The sequence below is a fragment of the Camelus ferus genome, chromosome 16 (assembly GCF_009834535.1).
Source record: "Camelus ferus isolate YT-003-E chromosome 16, BCGSAC_Cfer_1.0, whole genome shotgun sequence".
Lineage (NCBI taxonomy): Eukaryota > Metazoa > Chordata > Mammalia > Artiodactyla > Camelidae > Camelus > Camelus ferus.
Window position 1 is genome coordinate 41,576,709 of NC_045711.1, and position 18,875 is coordinate 41,595,583.

The 18,875-nt window shown below is 48.4% G+C and overlaps 1 protein-coding gene across 2 annotated transcripts in view; it reads left to right on the forward strand.

Moving 5' to 3' along the window:
- The first annotated feature begins 4,632 nt into the window (after positions 1-4,632).
- Positions 4,633-18,875, forward strand: part of NOS2 (nitric oxide synthase 2) — a 37,453-nt gene continuing 23,210 nt past the window's right edge. The window contains exons 1-5 of one of the 2 annotated variants that reach the window (XM_006184913.3): positions 4,633-4,870; positions 6,045-6,217; positions 14,282-14,366; positions 15,140-15,262; positions 16,301-16,449. In XM_006184913.3, the coding sequence (XP_006184975.1) occupies positions 6,108-6,217; positions 14,282-14,366; positions 15,140-15,262; positions 16,301-16,449 (467 nt within the window). In that variant the 5' untranslated portion in view covers positions 4,633-4,870; positions 6,045-6,107. Of the gene's footprint in view, positions 4,871-6,044; positions 6,218-10,469; positions 10,843-14,281; positions 14,367-15,139; positions 15,263-16,300; positions 16,450-18,875 lie in introns of those variants that run through there. The other variant, XM_032457649.1, reaches the window with a different exon arrangement.

Here is an 18,875-nt window from a genome sequence, read left to right on the forward strand (position 1 = left end):
GGTTTCAGAGCCGGGGCTGGGGGGTAGGGGTGGAATGCCGGTGTGCATTTCTGGCTGTTCAGTTTTGATCCATACGGCCTTGAGCTAGTGGGTCACCCCTCTGAGCCTCAGTGCCCTACCTGCAAAACGGGAACAATGACACTTTCCTTGCAGGTTGTCACAAGGTTGGGTAAAGTGCCATGCACATAGTAAGTGCACACATCCTCCATGCAATCAATGTTTGAGCCCCTGATGTGTACCAAAGGAATATAGTGATAAATGTGGCAGAACCCTCCTGTCCTCATGGAACGCAGGGTACAATGAAGGGCGGCCCTCCTTCCCTTATTCTGGGAGTAGGGAGGACAAGGGCTGTGTCTTGGGGATCTCCTTTTTGCCCACCAGCGTGCTGAGACCTGCCTAACAGGCACCCCACAAACACATGGCTTAGTGAGAACCTACCTTTGGGGTCTGCCAGTTCTGGGTTCAAATTCTGGCTTTGCTCCCTGGGTGACTAAGGGTCATTTTCCCTCTCTGAACTGCAGATTCCTCCTCTGTAAGTTAGAGATAACAGAAGCTCCCTCAAAGAGCTGGTGAGAGGATTCTATGTGGGCTTCTGTGAAGTAGAGGCACGTGGTAGGGTCCTCTCGTCTGTGGGGCCCCGTGCCTGCCTTGTATTGCACAGAGCTGGCAACAGAGATGCTGATATGGGGGTAGGGGGAGTACATTCAACCCCAGAGAATCCTCAGCTCTTACCTTGGCCTGTTTCCCGCCCCTTCCTTGCTTCTTCTTTGCCTTGCCCCCCGGGGTGCGCTCACCTGCAGCAAAATGGGCCTGCACACAGGGGCACATGCAGTGGGGAGTCATCTGGAACCCAGTGCTAACCTTGGTCTCAGACCTGGGCCAAACCTCAGTTCTGCCCCTTATGAGCTGAGTGACCTGGGCTGGTTGCTCAACCTTTCTGTCTCCTTATTCATGAAATCAGTGTTAATAATAGTCCCCTTACAGAGAGCTGCTGGTGGTGAGCTGAGATGAGGAATCTCAGGGCCTGGCTATAGTTACTGGGCAAGTTCTCGATCCACGGAGGCTGCAATTATTCTTATCATGGAGGATTATTATTACAGGAGGGTGGGGAAGAAAAGACTCCAAGAACGGCAATGGGATGTGGTGCAAGAGCTCCCCTCCCTGCCCTCCCATCCAGGGGAGCGAGTCCTGGTTCTGCCCCTTGCAGAGGGTGGCAGGTCGGAGGGGGTAGAAAGGGGAACTCCAGCCTGTGAATTGGAACTCCAGGGTTTCAGCTGCCCCACTATCTGTGTGACCTTGGACAAATCATTTAACTTCATTGAGCCTCAATGTCCCACCTATAATATGGGACTAATAATAATTAACCTCACAGGCTGGAGTGTAGATTAAACGGTTGATACCTAGAAGTGCCTTGCTCAGTAAGTTTTCTCTTTGATCCTTGCCTCTGTAGAAAGAACTTCAAAGTTGCTGACTCCCAAGGGCTAACTGGACTGAACCATTTCGACAACCTAGCTTCCGGACAGATCAGCTTTAATGGATGGAAAATCATTCCTTGGACAATGAGGCTGAGAAATTCCAACGTTGATTGCTATTGGTGTGATGCCGAGATGTGCTGGTAGGGGATGAGGGAGGATGTGTCTCCACGGCAGCCTCAGAACCTCCATTCCCACCCTCCTGGTGGCCCACCTGTCCCTTGCCTGCCCTTCAAGATGCCCTTTTATTTCTCCTCGGCAGCATTCGCATGCTGCATCCATCATCAAAAGAGGGCCAAGAATATGGCCTGTTGGGTAGCAGGGTCAAGGGCGAGGCAGGCCCAGAAAGCACAGGACATGCAGGGAGGGAAATCCACAGCAACCTCCAAGATGGGGGCCAGCCCTGGACCCTGCAGACTAGAGCTCTGGGGGCAGCATCAGGGCCCAGCTGTTTGTCTCAGCTCGGAGACAGCCTGCTGTGTTGATGGTAGGGAATCTCTTAACCCCTCTGTGCATCAAGATTTTTACTGTTGTTCTCACTCCCCACTTTGCTATTCGCCAATTAAGAGAGTATTGGAAGGGGGTGGTTTTATCCTAATAAGAAAATAAATAAATGAATGTAGCATTACAGAGAGAAAGGGAATTTGGGAATTTAGAAGCCAGTGTTTGTGGTGGAGTATTGCCCCATCTGAGGAAGGGAGCCTTGAAGGCAGGTCATGTCTCCTGCTGGCTCTTTGTCAAAAATTAAATTGTTACTCTGACGCACAGCAGGGACCAAAAATTCTTGCCTGGCTGCTCCAGAACTCAAAGCATTTTCTTGGACCTCATTTACTTAACTTTATCTTGGCCACTGTTTGTTGTGTGAAATATCAGGCCCAGAGACAAGAGGTGACTTTTCTGAGGCCACCAAGCAGCTTGGTAGTGGAGCAGTCACTAGAACCCAGGACCTCTCAAGCTAATTGCAGCCATGTCCTCAAAGCCTGGTGCTCCAGTTGAACACAGTCACTGCAGACCCAAGCCCTACCATGGGCCAGGAAGATCACAGTTGGCAGATGCTGGGATAGAGCAGGACCCGAGGTGATGGTAGCCTTGGAGCTCAGGCTGGTAACATGAGCAGGATGCAAAGGAACAGGAAGGGGAAGCAAATGGTTATGGAGCCCTTACCCTGTGCCAGGCACCCCAGGGGCCCTTGACTGGCACAACTCATCATCCATTCTTCATCCATTCACTGTTCATTCAGCTAATGCTCCCCCAGTGCCCACTCTGTGTCAGTCAGTAGGCGTCGGGGATAATGGGTGGTGGGGACAGCATAGTCCATTATTTCCAAGGGCTCGTGATTTAGTGGGGAGACAGGAGGTCTGGGTTCCTGCCTGGCTCTGCCACAGATTCACCTGAGACTTCCAGTATCTCCATTTCCACACTTGTCTAGAGGGTGAGGAATCAAACAAGGCAGTGGACACACAGGCAGCTAGCCAGTTATAAGCACCACTCACTTCAAAGTGTCATGTCAAGGGAGGCCCCTTGTGGAGGTAAGCTGACCACAACATAAGAAGAACATGGAGACACTCCCCAGGGACTGTATTTAGGAGAAGTCCTCTTCATCAGGGTGGGAGCATCTAAGAGAGTAAGCCAGGGCGCCAGCCTCAAGTGAAGCGCAACATACACATGCCTTAGGGTTTCACTGCCCGCACAGCCAGAGCCCAGCTGTCACATGTTTGATTGATGAAATAACTACATAACTGCATTTTCTGAAGCAAAACCAACCAGGTGTTCTGGTGCCAAGTAGACAGGATTCTAAGGGATTCAATGAATGGCAAGTAATAGTACCTATCTCACAGGATTTTGGGAGGAGTTAAAGGAGTTAATATATGTATTTGCTGCAGAATTCTCTAGAGCCAGAGGATGTGGAAGTGGTTACGGGAAATAGAGATTAGAGGAAGGCAAGCTCATAGTCATCCCTTAAAACCCTGCCCTGGCATCCTCTCCCCTGTGAATCCTCCCTGAGCAATGCAGTTTCAGTTTCTTCACTGCATGTCTCACTCCGTACTCTGATTGTCCTTTCTTTTCTCTAAGCTTTCCACTCCCTGAACCCAGGGACTCTGATTTTTCCCTCAAGCAGCACTGGTTTCCCTGAACTGAACTGGCTAAAGCTAGAAAGAAGAATGGCTTTGATATGTTGAAACTGTTGCCATCTACTCCTATTTTCCACTCATTCATTCATTCAAAAGTCTTCGAGCTCCAATTTACGTCTTTATTTAGTTTTTGTCTTTTTTAGACAAATTTGATTGATTATAATTCTGTCTTTAATTTGGGAAATACAGGAAGGGAATGAATGGACTGTGACAATGATGATGTATTAGGATGATGAAATCAAGGGTGGTCCCCCCCATTTTCGACTCTTCCCTGCCACATTTGTGATTTTACTTTTAGAATGGAACAGTTCATACCATATAGGAACACTGTATTTGAGGCACTAAAATAAATGGAATTATAATAAAGTATAAAGAAATGAAAATGTAATTTCTGTTGTAAGAAAGGATTTTTATCCCTATAGAAAATAGTTCTACCTGCCCCGTTCTACCATCGCTTACTTAGAGCTGAAGTGTGAGACGTAAGTGGCACCAACATCTGAGAGGTCTCTCTGTGCCAACAACTTTCTTCCTCTCCAGCAACCTCAAGCTGAGTGTTTCAGGGATCTGTTTGGAACACTGGCATCACCCAGCATCACTGACCTTCTGTAACCTGGGCACTTTCCAGTGTGTTCCATATTGTCAATATTCCTCAGCTTCCTGGACTCCTGCCACAAACTGGAAAACTGAGAGGCTGGACAGGAATTAACGGGAGTGCTCCCTGCAGAGAGAAAAAAAAATCCCCGAGATGCTGAGGCAGTGTGGCTTAGCTCATAAAACCTGGCTCCATGGTGACTCCTTTATTGGATCCACCACCCAGCTGACGAGCCACTATCTTGGACCCTGGACCAGGAAGAGGTGAGTTTACTGAGGATGCACCACACAGAGTGATGTAACAGCAGGGTTAAGTCACCCATAGGCCCGGAGACCCAGTCATAAAATAGCTAACTGTATACCCAGCCGGGGACACTCCCTTTGGAAACAAAAAAAAAAAAAGAGAGAGAGAGAGAGAGATTTTTATGCAAAAACAGCTCCCTGGATGACAAGGGGTGGGTATAAATATTTAGCTGCTGGTGTAATGTAACTTTAGAGCGAGTTGAAGACTGAGGCTCTCTGGCTCCAGGGAACTCCGTGTCGCTGGTTTGAAACCTCTCAGTCACCCCTGGTGAGGGGACCGGGCAGTTATTGGCGATTCTGAAGTTCTCAAGGTGCAGATCCCCACAAGTGTGCTTGTCTGTACCCTGCAGAGGCAGCACGGCCAGCTGTGAGGTGAGTTGTCTTCATTTCTGGGGAAGCTGCTGTTTTGAGAGGGCTTTGCTTCTTCCTGTTTGGGGACGTTCAGAAAACTGTGGGACTTTTCTGCCTACAGAGATAAACTGGTGGAAAATCTAAGAAATGCCAACATGAGATTTGGTCATTTGAACTGGGCATCTTGTTCAGATTTTTTTTTCCTGCAAAATTTGCTGTGGTTGCTACATTTCAAAGAAAAATTTTTGGAAAGTGGAGAGTAATCTGCCGAGAATTTTTTTTTTTTTTTACATTGACCATGATCTCCAGTCCTTATAACATATACATTTCCCCTCCCAAATAAATTATGTTAAGGTGGATATTATTAAGCCCATTGTATGGGTGAAGAAATGAGTCTCATTTAAATAACTTGACCCAGGTCATGGAACTAGGAGAGCCCAGATTTGAAGCCAGGTGTGTGGTGAGCCCCTAAGATTCTTACATGGGCGACATCACCACACTGGCTCCCAATGCAAAGGCTTTTCCTGCTGGGGAGGTACACTGTGGGCAAGCCTGGATCAGACCAGGGCCTCCACTTTCATCTCCTTTTTTGGTCTTTTTTAAAGGCAGGTTCCCCAAATATTGAGAGTTGAGTGCATTTTTCTGACAAAAAATTATCCCTCCCCCATAATAAAAGAAAAAAGGAACAGGTGGCAGCGTTGACAACAATTGCAAAATCTTAACAGAAAGACAGCTACAATGTACCTGCATTCCCCAGTGACAGGCGGAAAATGATTGCTAATCAGAGCTGTTAGAAACAGTCCTGTGGGGCCAGGCAGAGGTGCCGCCCCTGTTTCAGGGACCGGCAGGCTCCTCCCCACCTTGCCTCAGGCCATCAGTGAAGATCTTCCGGTAGGTGGGCCAACAGGTCCCATTCAGGAGGCTCACAGGGGATGTGCTTGGTCCTTGTTGAGCCACGAGTCCAGTGGTTTTCCTTTAGGTGGTTGTGTGGCTTTGTAGATTGAAAGTCTATGTCTATGGGAGCTCCAAATGCAACCCTAAAATAGGAACGGAGGTTGCAAGGCATTGACCAAGTGGCTGTTCAGGATTTCTGTTAGCTTTTGTACTGACTCTTCAGTCAACTAACCACACTGAGAAGGCCCGGCTCTTAAACTCTTCCTCAGCCTTCCATCACAGCCTCCTTCTCCTTCCTCAGCCCACAGAGAAGAACTTCTGAGTTTAAACCCAGAGAAGTGACGTGCTTTGCAAAACCACAGAGATGGCCTGTCCCTGGAAGTTTCTGTTCAGGACCAAATCCAACCAATTTGATTTGACTGAGGAATTGGACATTAACAACAACGTGCAGAAAGCCTGCCAGGTTCCCTCCAGGTAAGCTTTTCCCTGCTGCCACCTCCTACTGTTCTCCTCTCGGCTCCCCTTCTAGGCTCTGCCCTGCATACTCAGAATTCTTCTCTGCTCCTGGCTTCTCACCGGAGGTCTGCAGTTGCCAGGTGCTCCTTGGATGTCCCTGTTGGAATTCGATGCAGTCATTGTTTATCCGCACCTCAGTGCACCTGAATGTGTGAAGAAGGCAGGCCCTGGGAAGAGAATACGGGAAGGGGATATAGAAGACCTGACTTGAGCATGGGAGGCAGTGGAGTCCAGTGGTTAGAACTGGGGTGGCATCCTGGCCGATGTCTGTTCTGATTTACCAGTGTGTATGCCTACCTGCTAGTTAGATATTTTGAATATCAACCTGGTGAGGAGTAGTACCGGGATGTTAGACAAACTGTACCCAAGCCCTTTGCTGGGCCGTCCTGGCTGACCCCGTGCAGTCTCTCATCATCTGTGTGACCTAGGGCAAGAGAACCTCTCTGAACCTCAGATGCTCTCACCTGCACTATGGGGACACCACGGTGACCCATCTTGTAGCATTTTGAGGATGAGCGTTTTGAGAGTATGCATGCAGAACAGTTAGCAGCGTGCCCATAGATAGCAGGCACTCAATAAAAGGGAGGGTTTATTATCACTTACTGAGCACTGGCTCTGGGCCAGGGGATACAGGGCACTTCACAGGTACTGCCACTCAACTGACCTCTACTGGGGCTCAGTGAGGTACAAACAATTGTCTCATTTTACAGATGAGGAAATAGAAACTCTAAGCGTCACATAGCTGGTGATTAGAGTTGGACTTTGAACCCTGCCCATTACCCACCACCTTCCCCCACCCCAACCCTACAGGAGAAGAAAGCCTGAGGCAGAGCTGAGAGACTTGGTCGGCCAATCTATCAATGAGGGGATGGGCTTCTGTTGCTCAGAGATGGCCTCTGACTTGAGGTTGAGGCTTGCTTCTTCAAGTGGAAAGACAAGTCAACGTGCTAAAGCATGAAAGCTGGAATCAAACCAAAGCCACACAGGGTGGCCACACAGCCTCCCAGCGCCACAGCCCCAGAGGAACCCTTGCCACTGACGACAGTGGGCAGGGCGCCCCCTGCAGGCAGGCAGCATGGCAATCCACAAAAGCAGTGTGAATAGAGTAAGGCTTGGGGAGACCCAGGTGGCTTTACCACTTAACAGCCCTGTGACCCTGGCCTAGAACTGCAGCTTCCTCATCCATAAGAAGGGGGTCGGAAGGCCTATTTTCTGGGGTTGTGGTAGGAGATTATGTGTTTTCACACATGAACAACTGTGCCATGTGCCCGACAGGGAGACGGAGCTCAGTAAACGGCATCTGTTGCCGCTGTCAGCGTTGTTACTGCTGTTGGTGGCAGGACAAGGTTGAGCAGCATCAGACTCCCCTCTAAGAGCATCACAGAGGGGAGACAGCCCGGCGTGGACTTGGAAGAGTGAGTAGAATCTGAGGAGGTGAAGAGAAGTGGAGACATTCCAGGAAGGGGGCAGAGTGGGCAAAGACTCAGAAACAGAAGCCAGCCTGACTGTGCTTGGGTAGGGGTGAGGGGCTGGGATAGGAGATGCCAGTCCGGATCATGGAGGCCTGAAAGCCGAGGTGAAGATCTGGACTTGCTCTGTTTGGCAGCAGGGAGCCATAGTAGATTGTTGAGCAAGATCATCCAGGTAGAGTGTGTGGGCTGAACCAGAGGAGAGAACACTGGAAACCAGGCAGTCTGGGCTGTGATGGCCAAGGTGGCCAAGAGATCAAAGGATGAAAATGCAGGGTAGGATAACCACTAGACGTCCTCCTGGCACCCCAGACTCAAATGCTGCATCGCTTCTCCCAGGATCACAAGAGGGCCTGAACCCTGAGATTCTGCTTCGACTCTTCTTGGTCATACTTTCCTTCTCTTCACCTCATGGCTGCAGCCCCTGCCAGCTGGCCACCCCCAACTGCAGCCTTCACACTGGCTCTGACCTCTTTCGCTCCAACTTGACTTCTAGCAAGTCATGCGTCTGCTCTAGAGTCTGCAGTGGCTCTCCATTGCCTGTTACCACACTGAGGCTTGACTACAGGGTTCTGTAGGATCAGCTTCCCCAGACAGAGGGTCTATCTCACCTGACCAGCCTGCCTTCCTCAATTTTCCAGTGTCTGTACACAGCACATTCCTCCCCTGATTCATCCAGACCCAGTCTATCCCCTATCTTTTGAGATCATCCTGAATCCCCTCTCCCCCTCTAGCCTTTACAGTGTGGCCTACAGCCTGTAGCCCTGAATTCCAGACCCTCTAATAGCACTGACTTGTGATTTGGGGCCATTCAGACCTGGGTTGTAGATTGACCTGAGGCAAACCAGCTGACTTACCCCATCTTTTTAAGCTAGGCTGGTAGAAATTTCAAATCAGATATCAGAGATAATAGAGAGAAAAATAGTACACATTAATTCATTTAACCCTTCCAGCAATCAGTGAGGAAGGAGCTTTGTTTATCCTCCTGCTGTAGCAATGAAGACACTGAAGGCTACAAAGTTAAAGTAATTTTTAAGATCTCACAGTTTGCAAATGACAGAGCTAGGAGTCAAGCCCCAGCAGTCTGGCTAAGGACCACTACCCTGCCTGCCCTGCTTTTGGTCCTGGGCATGTTCCAGTCCATTAACAATGATTTGCTGAGGGCTACCCCTCTGGCACTGAGGGTGGGGGGGTCGTGGAGATATCAGTGAAGCCCTTCTGTCTACCAATTAAGTAAATAATAAATTGAGCCGCTTATTAATTGAAAACCCAGCAGCTAAAAAGAACAGATACTGTTTATAAAGTCCTTATTACTGTATCAGTAATGAGGCAGGAACTATGATTAGCCTTATTTTACAAGGTTGAGTGACTTAACTAAATCAACATCCGGAAAGTGGTAGAGCTGAGGTTTGAACCAAGTCTAAACTTATAACCTCTACATTCTACGGTCTCTCCCTGAAGGCCTGCTATGTGGTGGGCTGAGAAAGGGACAGAGAAAAGAGACACAATTCCTGCTGTCAGGGAGGGAATGGGGGAAAATGATGTCTTCCTCACTGGTTTAGGGAGGAGTACACAAAGATTGGGATGTTAAAGAGCTTTATAAATTGGAGTGGGGTGGGGTGGAACAGAGAGGTAGACATGAAGTTATAGGAGAATTAGGGGTCACTGGGATCTATTCTGAGGATACTGCGGTGGTGGGGGGGCTGGCTTGGCTGTAGAGTGGGAATAAGTGGGTGGGAGAAGGCTTTAGGGAGGAGGTAGGTCCAGCTGGACTGCACCTACAGTAGGGGTTGGGGGTGGGCAGGGAGGATGCTACTGGAAGAGGAAGCAACAGTACAAAGGGGATTTTATCCTGAAAGCAGCAGAAGCCAATTAATATGTTTTGATTTTGAAAAAGTAATTTTAAAATCCATCAGGTGTAGTAAGACCAAGAATATTATATGTGAGTAATAGTTCTATATGTTATGTAAACAAATGATTAAGAAGTGAACATAGGGTGTTTGTATGTTTTTGAGACAAAGGCAAAAGTTGGAAACATCTAGGTGCAGATAAATGAAATCCAGGACAAAGTTAAGCTGGGTTGCAACTGACTCAGAATAAATATGTACCCTCTTTCATTCCACTTTAATTTGGGTTTAGGATTAAATACGCTGAAATAGGTCCAGGACGGCTTCCTGTACTTGGAGGTTGAGAGCTGCTGCCCTGTCCCTGTCTGGACCCTGAGAGTTACCCTGCTCCCAGTGTAAGAAGCAACATACAGATGGAGCAAGGTCGGGGGCCCTGTACCTTCCAGGTAGTAAGGACCAGGAGCCTGGAAGGGACCTGAAGGGGCTCCTGGTCCAGCTGCTTCCTTCCCTATGTCTCCCACTAAAATTCACCCCCCAGCTCTATGGGGATTTTTAAGCTTCTTTCCTAGAATCACACTGAACATGAAGGAAAGAAAGCACTTCTTGTGGCAGCCCTGTAAGGTAAGAGAACTTGGGCAGTGGCCCTGGGCGGCTGTGTGGCCTTGGGTAAGATCCTTAACTTCTCTGAGCCTCTGTCTACTTTCTCAGTCAAGTAAGGATGACAATATAGAATTGCCTTTTCTCACTGGATTCAGTAAGAGGTAGATGAAATTACAGAGAGGAAAATTTGCTTTGTAAACTAGAAAGCACTGTACAATGGGAGCTATTATTACGATCACTATTTCATGAGGAATAGCAAAACCAAGCCTGGCCAGACTTGCCCCGGGGCAGCCCAGAGACAGTCCAGTGGCAGACTTCCCTGCGGAAGCCCGCTGCAGCGGAGGCGCAGGGCGAGGGGTCGAGGCGACTGCCTGCGGAGCGGACTCTCTGGCCCAGGGCCAGGCGCTGGGTGAAGCCGAGTCGGGGCGCTTCGCGGAGTTGGCGGCTTCTCCGGCTCGCTCCGCCCCGGGACGGGCGGGCGCTTGCGGGGTCCGGCGACGATAAAGGTGCTGGCGCGGCGCGGTGAGGGGCGCCCTTGGAGCTGCGCCCACGCCGGGGCCATGCGCGAGGGGCTGGGCGCGGCGTGCGAGGCCGCCCGGCCCCGGCTCTGCCGGCTCCTCCGCAGGATCCTCCGGCCGCAGCCCGCCTGCGGCCCCCGCCGAGCCAGGTACTCCGCCGGGCCGGGTCGCTCTGGGAGGGAGGCGCGTGGCGCCGCGCGCGGCCCCGGCTCAAACCTCTGCGGCAGGGCATTGACCCTCTGTGAGCTTCAGTTTTCCAGGAAAATATGAGGATTGGGATATTCGCTCTGTAGGAGTCCGATGAGGACTTACTAAAAGGGTTTTCCTCTTTAGTGCATATATGAGGTTGCAACTCAGTAGCCACAAAGACCCAGAGTAGCCCCACATGCACCCTCGAGAGGCGTCTATGCCGGCTGGAGTAGGAACTGTGGATGTTTCAGCACTTGGGAACTTTCTAGATTTTTCAGCACTGGGGCTACAACACCCTTTAGGACAGATATGGTTAAGAGAGCAAAGAGGTTGTTGTTTTACAAATAAGATCCATTTCCCAGAGCGCCTCCTCACCACCTGCCTTTGGTGTTTGGAGAGGTGGGCTGGTGGGGAGGAGTAGGAACCAAAGGGGAGTCAGTCCCCAAGCAAGCCACAGGCTCAAGCGCTTGTGGATAGTCCTGGGTCTAAACAAGGGCCACACCCCAGCTCTCATTTTGGCGGCAGGTCCTTAAGTGTCCTCCGTTGCCAGGAAGGGCCAAGCAGGACCAAGCACAGCTGTGGGTTTAGCCAAATTGCACATATCTGAATGGACAATGCAATAATTTGGCAATGAGTATCCAGATCCTTACACTCACCGGTTTCTGGGGACCCTATCTCCCGGCATCTAGCCCAAAGAAATCCACTAACTGGGAGAGAGAAAGGTGAATGTGCATGGTTTTGTTTATTCGTTTTTCAAATTAAAAGAAATTTCCAATCATGAAAGGAATTTATGGTCACAGTAAAAAGGTGGAAAATGCAGACAGGTATAAAGAAAAATTCAAATTATTCATGATCTTATCACTTAATACTAGTCACTATTAACATGTACTGGCATTTCCCCCAGGTGTTTTTCGGTGCTTGTGTGTATAAACACACACACACAAATGCACATACACACACATACAAATGCACATACACAGAGAGCCAGCAGCAGTTTCAGGCATTATTTGTAATAGTGGAGAAACTGGACACAATCTAAATAATCAGCCACAGGTGGTGGGGTCAGGCTCACTGTGGTCCATCTGTATAGTGGATTTTCACGTAGCTTTTTAATATCTGGGGACAATAGGTTAAATGTACAAAGATACTGTTTCTCAGTCTAAAAGTTACTGTGGACCAATAAACTTCTCAAATTCTCTAGTTCTAGACCAGAAGTAAATGAGAGGAAATAATAAGCAAGGTGGGGCTTGGGGGTGAGGGGTATTGGTAAAAGGCTGAGAAGAGCAGTAAGGCATTGTCTCCCTGAGGACCCCAGCCTCAAAGCATCTTCTCATTTAAGCAGCCCCATGCTGCCTACTCAGCCATGGCTTCCCTGTTCCAAATGTCCAGATTACCTTATGGTTGGCTTCTGGTGGGGCACATCTCCACACCAGTGGGGTGATGACAGCCTGTCACATGGAGGGTGCTTTAAAGGGCTGCTGAATCATGGATTCAGATAGAAGCTGCCTCCTTTTTCTTTTCTTTTCTTTTCTTTTTTTAAATAGAAGTATAGTTGATGTACAATGTGATAGTTTCTGGTGTACAGCCTAATGATTCAGCTATATATACATATGTGTGTGTATATATATGTATATACATATGTATATATATATTCTTTTTCAGATTCTTTTCCATTATAGATATAAGATATTGAATATACTTCCCTGTGCTGTACAGGAGGACCTTGTTGTTTATCTATTTTATATATAGTAGTATGTATCTGCTAATCCCAAGCTCCTAATTTATCCCTACCCTCTTTCCCCTTTGGTAACCATAGGTTTGTTTTCTATGCCCATGAATCTGTTTCTGTTTTGTAAATAAGTTCATTTATATCATTTTTTTAGATTCCACATATAAGTGATATCATATGCTATTTATCTTTCTCTGTCTGACTTACTTCACTTAGTATGATAATCTCTAGGTCCATCCATGTTGCTGCAAATGGCATTATTTCATTCTTTTTATGGCTGAATAATATTCCATTGGAAATTGCTTCCTGATACATAATTTCTCTTAAAGGGACACTACCTATTTATAGTTATAAATCATATCATGTGACTATACTATATATAATTAATTACATAATGCTAATATAGATAGTCATTACGTTTTCCAATAATAAAAGCAACCCATGCTCATTTGTCATTTTCTGACATCACAGACATATATAAGGTGAAAAATGAGGGACCTTTGTAGTACTTTCTAACCACCTTTCCCCTTGGATGTGTGCACACCTCAGAAAATACTGCAAAGAATGCAGAACACAAGGAACTTTTGTACTAAGGTGCCCCACAGTGTGATTTGCCCCAGGAGGAGGCGTGCGTGGGGAGTGACCACTGGAGGGGTGCTCACACAGCCTGTTCTCTGTAGCATTTGCCGGGAGAGCCAGCCTGAAATCCCAAACCAGAACCAACGTTTTCTGTGTTACTTCAGACTATTACAGCTTTATCCTCATCAAAGGACGGGCAAAATTCTTTTAAATCTGTTGTTTTCAAACAAATATAACCAATATATTTTTTCCTTTTAGTTTTTTTTTTTTTGGTGGGTGTGCTAATTAAGTTTATTTATTTATTTATTTTTAGAGGAGGTACTGGGAATTGAACCCAAGACCTTGTGCATGCTAAGCATGTGCTCTACCACTTGAGCTATACACTCCCCCTAACCAATATATTTTTTAAAGTGTCCTTATCTTCCAGAAATACTGAGATATTTATGGATGACATGACATCTCAGACCTGCTTTAAAATGATAATATGTCCTGGGAGAGTAATGTTGAAACAAATTGGTTGTGGGTTGATAACTGTTTAATTGGGTTGAACCTGGTTGAAGTGTCCACGGGGGTTTATTACACTCTTCTTGCTCCTTGTGTATGCTTGACATGTTCCATAGTAAAAATTTAGAATAAGTAAATAAACCAAGATAGATCAAGTGTTTTAAATGAAAAAGCGTAAGTCCCAAAGAGGGAGTGGGTGGTGGGCAGTCCTGTTGGCCTGGGAGGCCAGGGTTGAAGGAGCTATTCTCTGCCAACCCAGCCCCGCACCGTGTTTATACTTGGTGTTTGAGGGGGGCATCTTCACAGAGCTTCTGTGGGTCACCCTTTGGGCTGTTAGCTTTGGCTCAGCTACCCCCATGACTTTTTGGCTTTGTAGGGGGAAGGCAAGGGAAGAAGAGGAGGAGGGAGGAGACTGATAGTGGATCTGCTGACTCCCTCCCCCACCACATAGACTGGGAACCATAATATTCACTCCCACCCCTCAGACCTCAGTTTCCCCCTCCATCAAATGAGGGGCTGGCAGAGGAGCCTCTGAGGTTGCTCTCTGCCCTGATACTCCACCTCATGATAGCCATTTCCTTTTGCAGTCCAGTGACACAGGATGACCCCAAAAGTCACAGCCTCAGCAAGCACCGGGATGAGTCCCCCTGGCCCCTCACGGGGGCGGTAAAGGTCAGTGAGTCACTCGAGTGTGGGAAGCCCCTTCCTCCCTTGCCCAGGCAGATGCCAGCTGAGCATCCTGGTGGGAGCTGGGATCTGGGCAGTGAGTAGAGACCGGGGGGACACCGGTGGGGGTGAGGAAGAGCTTTGAGAGAGCAGAATGATCCCTGGTAATCAGGAGTGGTCACCCCCCTGCACTGGCACCGGGGAGACCTGCCTGTGTAGGCTGGCAGGCCTGGGTGAGAGCAGACCACTCAGGAAGCCAGGAGTAGGCCATTTGGAAATAATCCCAGACTCAGCAAGCTGAGCTTCTGGCCGCAGCCCCCAGGCTCTAGCCCACCGGTTCTGTCTTCCCTAAGTGCTTTGGACCTCAGCCTTCCAGAGAGGTGGGCAGAGAACTGTTTTCACATTCTTAAATGCCTTCGTGGAAGGCAGTGATACATTCTTCCTTGTTCTGATCTCTGTTCTCAACAGTAGTGGCTGTGACAGTTATCTCTGTCACATCTCTTAGTCCCTCCTGTTGCAGTTCCTCTGAGGGAGCACTTGGCAGGGTCTTGGATGAGGAGAGAAGTCTGGCCAGTGGCCCAGGCACCTGGAGCTCTTAGCAGGGACCGGCCCAGATGGCCAGGCTGCCGGGAAGGGAGGAGGAACATGGTCCGACACCCTGACCTGTGTGCCTATCCACAGCTCCCCACCCATCCAGAGCCCAAGCAGGGCCTGGGAGAGACCTGTGGAGTCCTGGGGTTGGAGGCAATTGGAAATCCCTGGGCTTTCTTCCTTCTTAGAAATCTCCAGAATCCCTGGTCAAGCTGGATGCATCCCTATGGGCCAGCCCACAGCATGTGAGGATCAAAAACTGGGGCAGCGGGATGACTTTCCACGACACACTTCACCAAAAAGCCAAACGGGTGAGAAGGCTGGGGTGGGTCTTGGGAGAACCACTTTTGTCCCAAGCCAGTGAAGCCATCAGGGACTTTAATGAATCAAACAGATGTTGCCCTGGGCAAACCAGACAGTCATCTGCTTGGGCAAAGGGTGGTGGGAACAGACTTGTTGCTCACAAATTATAGTAGGAAGTAAATGATGCTAACACCCTGTTAACCCACCCGTGGATGATGGATAACCCAGAGGAGAGATAAACGATTATAGGAGCAAATAAATTCTTTCTTAGAGAAACAGATTCCAGCCTTGTATCAGGGAGAATTTTCTAACAGAACTGCCCAAAACTGGACTGAACAACATTGTAAGGTAGTGAGCTCCCTGTCACTAGAAGGATTCAAGTGCTATTTGATAGGGGGAGATTGAAGAGGGGTTCAAACATCCAGTAAGTAGTTGGACCAAGTGACTTTGAAGTCTCCTTGTCTTCCCAGTTTCTTATTCTAACATTAGAATGCATTCTGCCTTTGTAAAGTGGGAAAGAATGGAAAATTTCAAGCCCATGAAAGCATAATCATTTCCTATACCTTCCAGAAATGATCACTGTTAACCTTTGGGTGTACTTCCAATATTTTTTCTGTGCCATCCCCTGAATTGGGGATTTGCACCTTCTCAATTCATTTTGACTGAACAACAATAGTGTGTTCCCAGGAGTCATATCAGCCTCTTTAAATGAGAAGGTAGTTGAGATGTTCCCAGGAATCCAGCTGTTGCCTTTGCTCTGGGGCTGGGGCTGGCTGGGGAGCAGGGCCAGAGACTGAACCCAGGCTGGTGGGAGCAACCCCAGCTCACATCCACTGCAGTTCAACCAGGAGAGGAGAGGAGATATGGGTCAGGGAAAAGCCTGGTAGACTCCAAGGAGGAGGTGCCACAGGGATGGAGAGGGGCAGGGAGCTGGAGCAGACAGAGTGGACAGAAGTGGCCAGGAGAGCTGACCCTAGAGGAGGATGGCCATCAACGCCTGGGTCCAGGGACCACGCAGCCAGCCTCACCACTGCCTCTCTTTCCAGGATCTCGCTTGCAAGTCCAAGTCTTGCCTGGGAGCCGTCATGAACCCCAAAAGTTTGACCATAGGACCCAGGGACAAGCCTACCTCCCCAGATGAACTTCTACCTCAAGCTATCGAATTTGTCAACCAGTATTACAGCTCCTTCAAAGAGTAAGGCTCGATTCCTGCAGCATCGCTGCCTCCCCTTCCCCTGAGCTCTCCTTTCTCCTGCCACTTCTCTCTGACCTTAGACTCCTTTCCTTCCCAAATATGCAGTGGACCCAGGGTGAAAGCATAGTTTTCCAGGGAAAAGACCCTGGATAGGTTCACAAAACCATAAGACAAATAGGCATGGCAATAGTGGTTGAAAGCATAGGTTGGGGGCATAAACATTTGAGTTTGAGTCCTAGCTCCACCTGTAACCAGTCCTATATCTTTGGGAAATCTGTTTACCCTCTCTGTGCTTCAGCGCCCTCTTCAGTAAAGGTTAGGGGTGGTGGGTGATGATGGTTCATAAGATTGTTGTGAGAATTAAGCATGTTTGGAAGAGGGTCTTGGCACAACCTCACCTTGATTATGAATCGATGTGCAAAACCTCTTATTATGAAATGTCTGAGAAAGGACCTTTGAGACCACTGAGCCAAGCCCTCCACTGCCGAGTGTGAGCAGGGAAGCCCAGTGACAGCTAGAGTTTCATCCCAGCTAAAATTCAGGCCATTTGACTTGGAGGGAGCTCTCTGCACTGGACTCTGTGTTCCCAAGTTTCATGAAATACATGACTATTAATTTAAGCCCTTTTATATCTTTAAAATAAAAATGCACAAAGGGATTGTAAGACAGAATGGCCAAGGGAATGGATTTGCTGTTCTAGGGGCTGGGAGGAGCATGTGGCTTTTATGGTGCGGCCCCACGCGGCACTTCGCTGCATGAAGGACACGTGGGACTCCCCCACAGCGGAAAAGGGGCTCCTGGTGATGCCATGTCCCCTCTGCTCTGACCTGCAATGTCTGACCTTGAGTCCATGAAAGAGGCCTTATCATCTGGGGCCAATAGTCCTCAACTGTGGCTGCACAGCAGCCTCCATTAGGACCTTGCAAAATGCTGATGCCGGAGTCCCTGGGCCAAGGGTGTCAGGATCTTGGGAAGTGGAAGGGGGCGACATCTATGTTCTTTCCTCAGGCAGTCTAATGTGCACATGGGCTGAGAACCCATCAGGGGGTTGCTGCTGTGTGTGCTGTGTAAATAGAACCTTTACAGAAGTGCTCTGTCACTGAGAGGCCCAAGATCCTTGGGCTTTCGGTACAGTTGTTGACTAATGAGCCTTTCAGGGTCCAGGAATTTTCTTGATCAGCTTCACTGGGCCACTATATTGATGCTAACACTTACGGAGCACTAAGTACGTTCTGGGCCCTACCTCTTATGTAACTCTATGACACTGGTATCATTATCATCCTCCCCGCTTTACAGACAAGGAAACCAAAGCCCATGGAGGAGATGTAACTTGCTCAAAGTCGCACATTGTGAAGTCCCAGAGCTGGAATTTGAACCCAGGCAGTTTGGGCCAGAGCCCTTGCTTTTAATCTCAGTGTTCTAACATCCTGCTTTTTGACCCTGAAGGTTCCAACTCCCTGGGGGTCCTGTTGGTGTTTGGAAAGCAGTTGGGTGGGTGTTAGCCTGGGGAAGCTACCAGGCTGCTCTTGGTGGCTAGTCAAACCCATTTGCCTCTCACAGAGGGAAGCTCCATTTCTCACAGTCACAAATCCGTGCCTTGGACCACCCCCTACCCCAAGAGATCCTGGGAATGTGTGAATGACATATGACAGCCCATCCCCACAATTACACTAGCAGCCATAGATGCAGACAGCTGGGCCAGTTCAGTCTTCCGTGAGTGAAGGATTGTATAGTTAGAAATTATAACTTGCTGAATGGTCTTTTCAAAGCCAGTTCACTGATGCCAAAGGCCACTCCCTTTTTTTCAGAACTAATAGGCATCTTAGCATTTTTAATGCCTCAGAAATGTGACTATTTAAAAACAATGGTAAAATAGGAAACTCTAAAGGAATTGGGTGAAAATGTACATAGTCACATGGTAACAGTACCAAGTATGTTTGAAGCATCAATTTTCTGGTGATTACTCTTGTTTTCATGCTTTGATGCAGAGCAGGGAATCTTGCTGGAAGCTTTGTTTGGGGAGGAAGGGCTTCCGGGATACGGGGCAGCATCGACCTCACCCAGCAAGTCCTTATGCCAGGAGTGTCCTTGAAGATAAATAGCGCCAAGTGTTTTGTCTTTGAGCTTTTTTCTTTAATCAAAGAAGAGTTGTCGAGACACTCTTCATCCACAGAAAGGCCATTTTGTTGTGAGTTGTCCACTCTCCTTAATCAGGAGTTCATTCCTTAAATAGTTTTGTTTGTGGCTATTTCAAACATCTTTGGTGCTGATTGGAATCTCAAGGTTGCTGTGTGTGTGTGTGTGTGTGTGTGTGTGTGTGTGTGTGTGTGTGTGTCAGGGAGAGGAAGGCAAGAGCCAGTTCAGAAATCTCACGTGGGATTGCTGGCCAAGTCGTGAGGAGGTTGAGAAACAGCTCATGGGAAAAA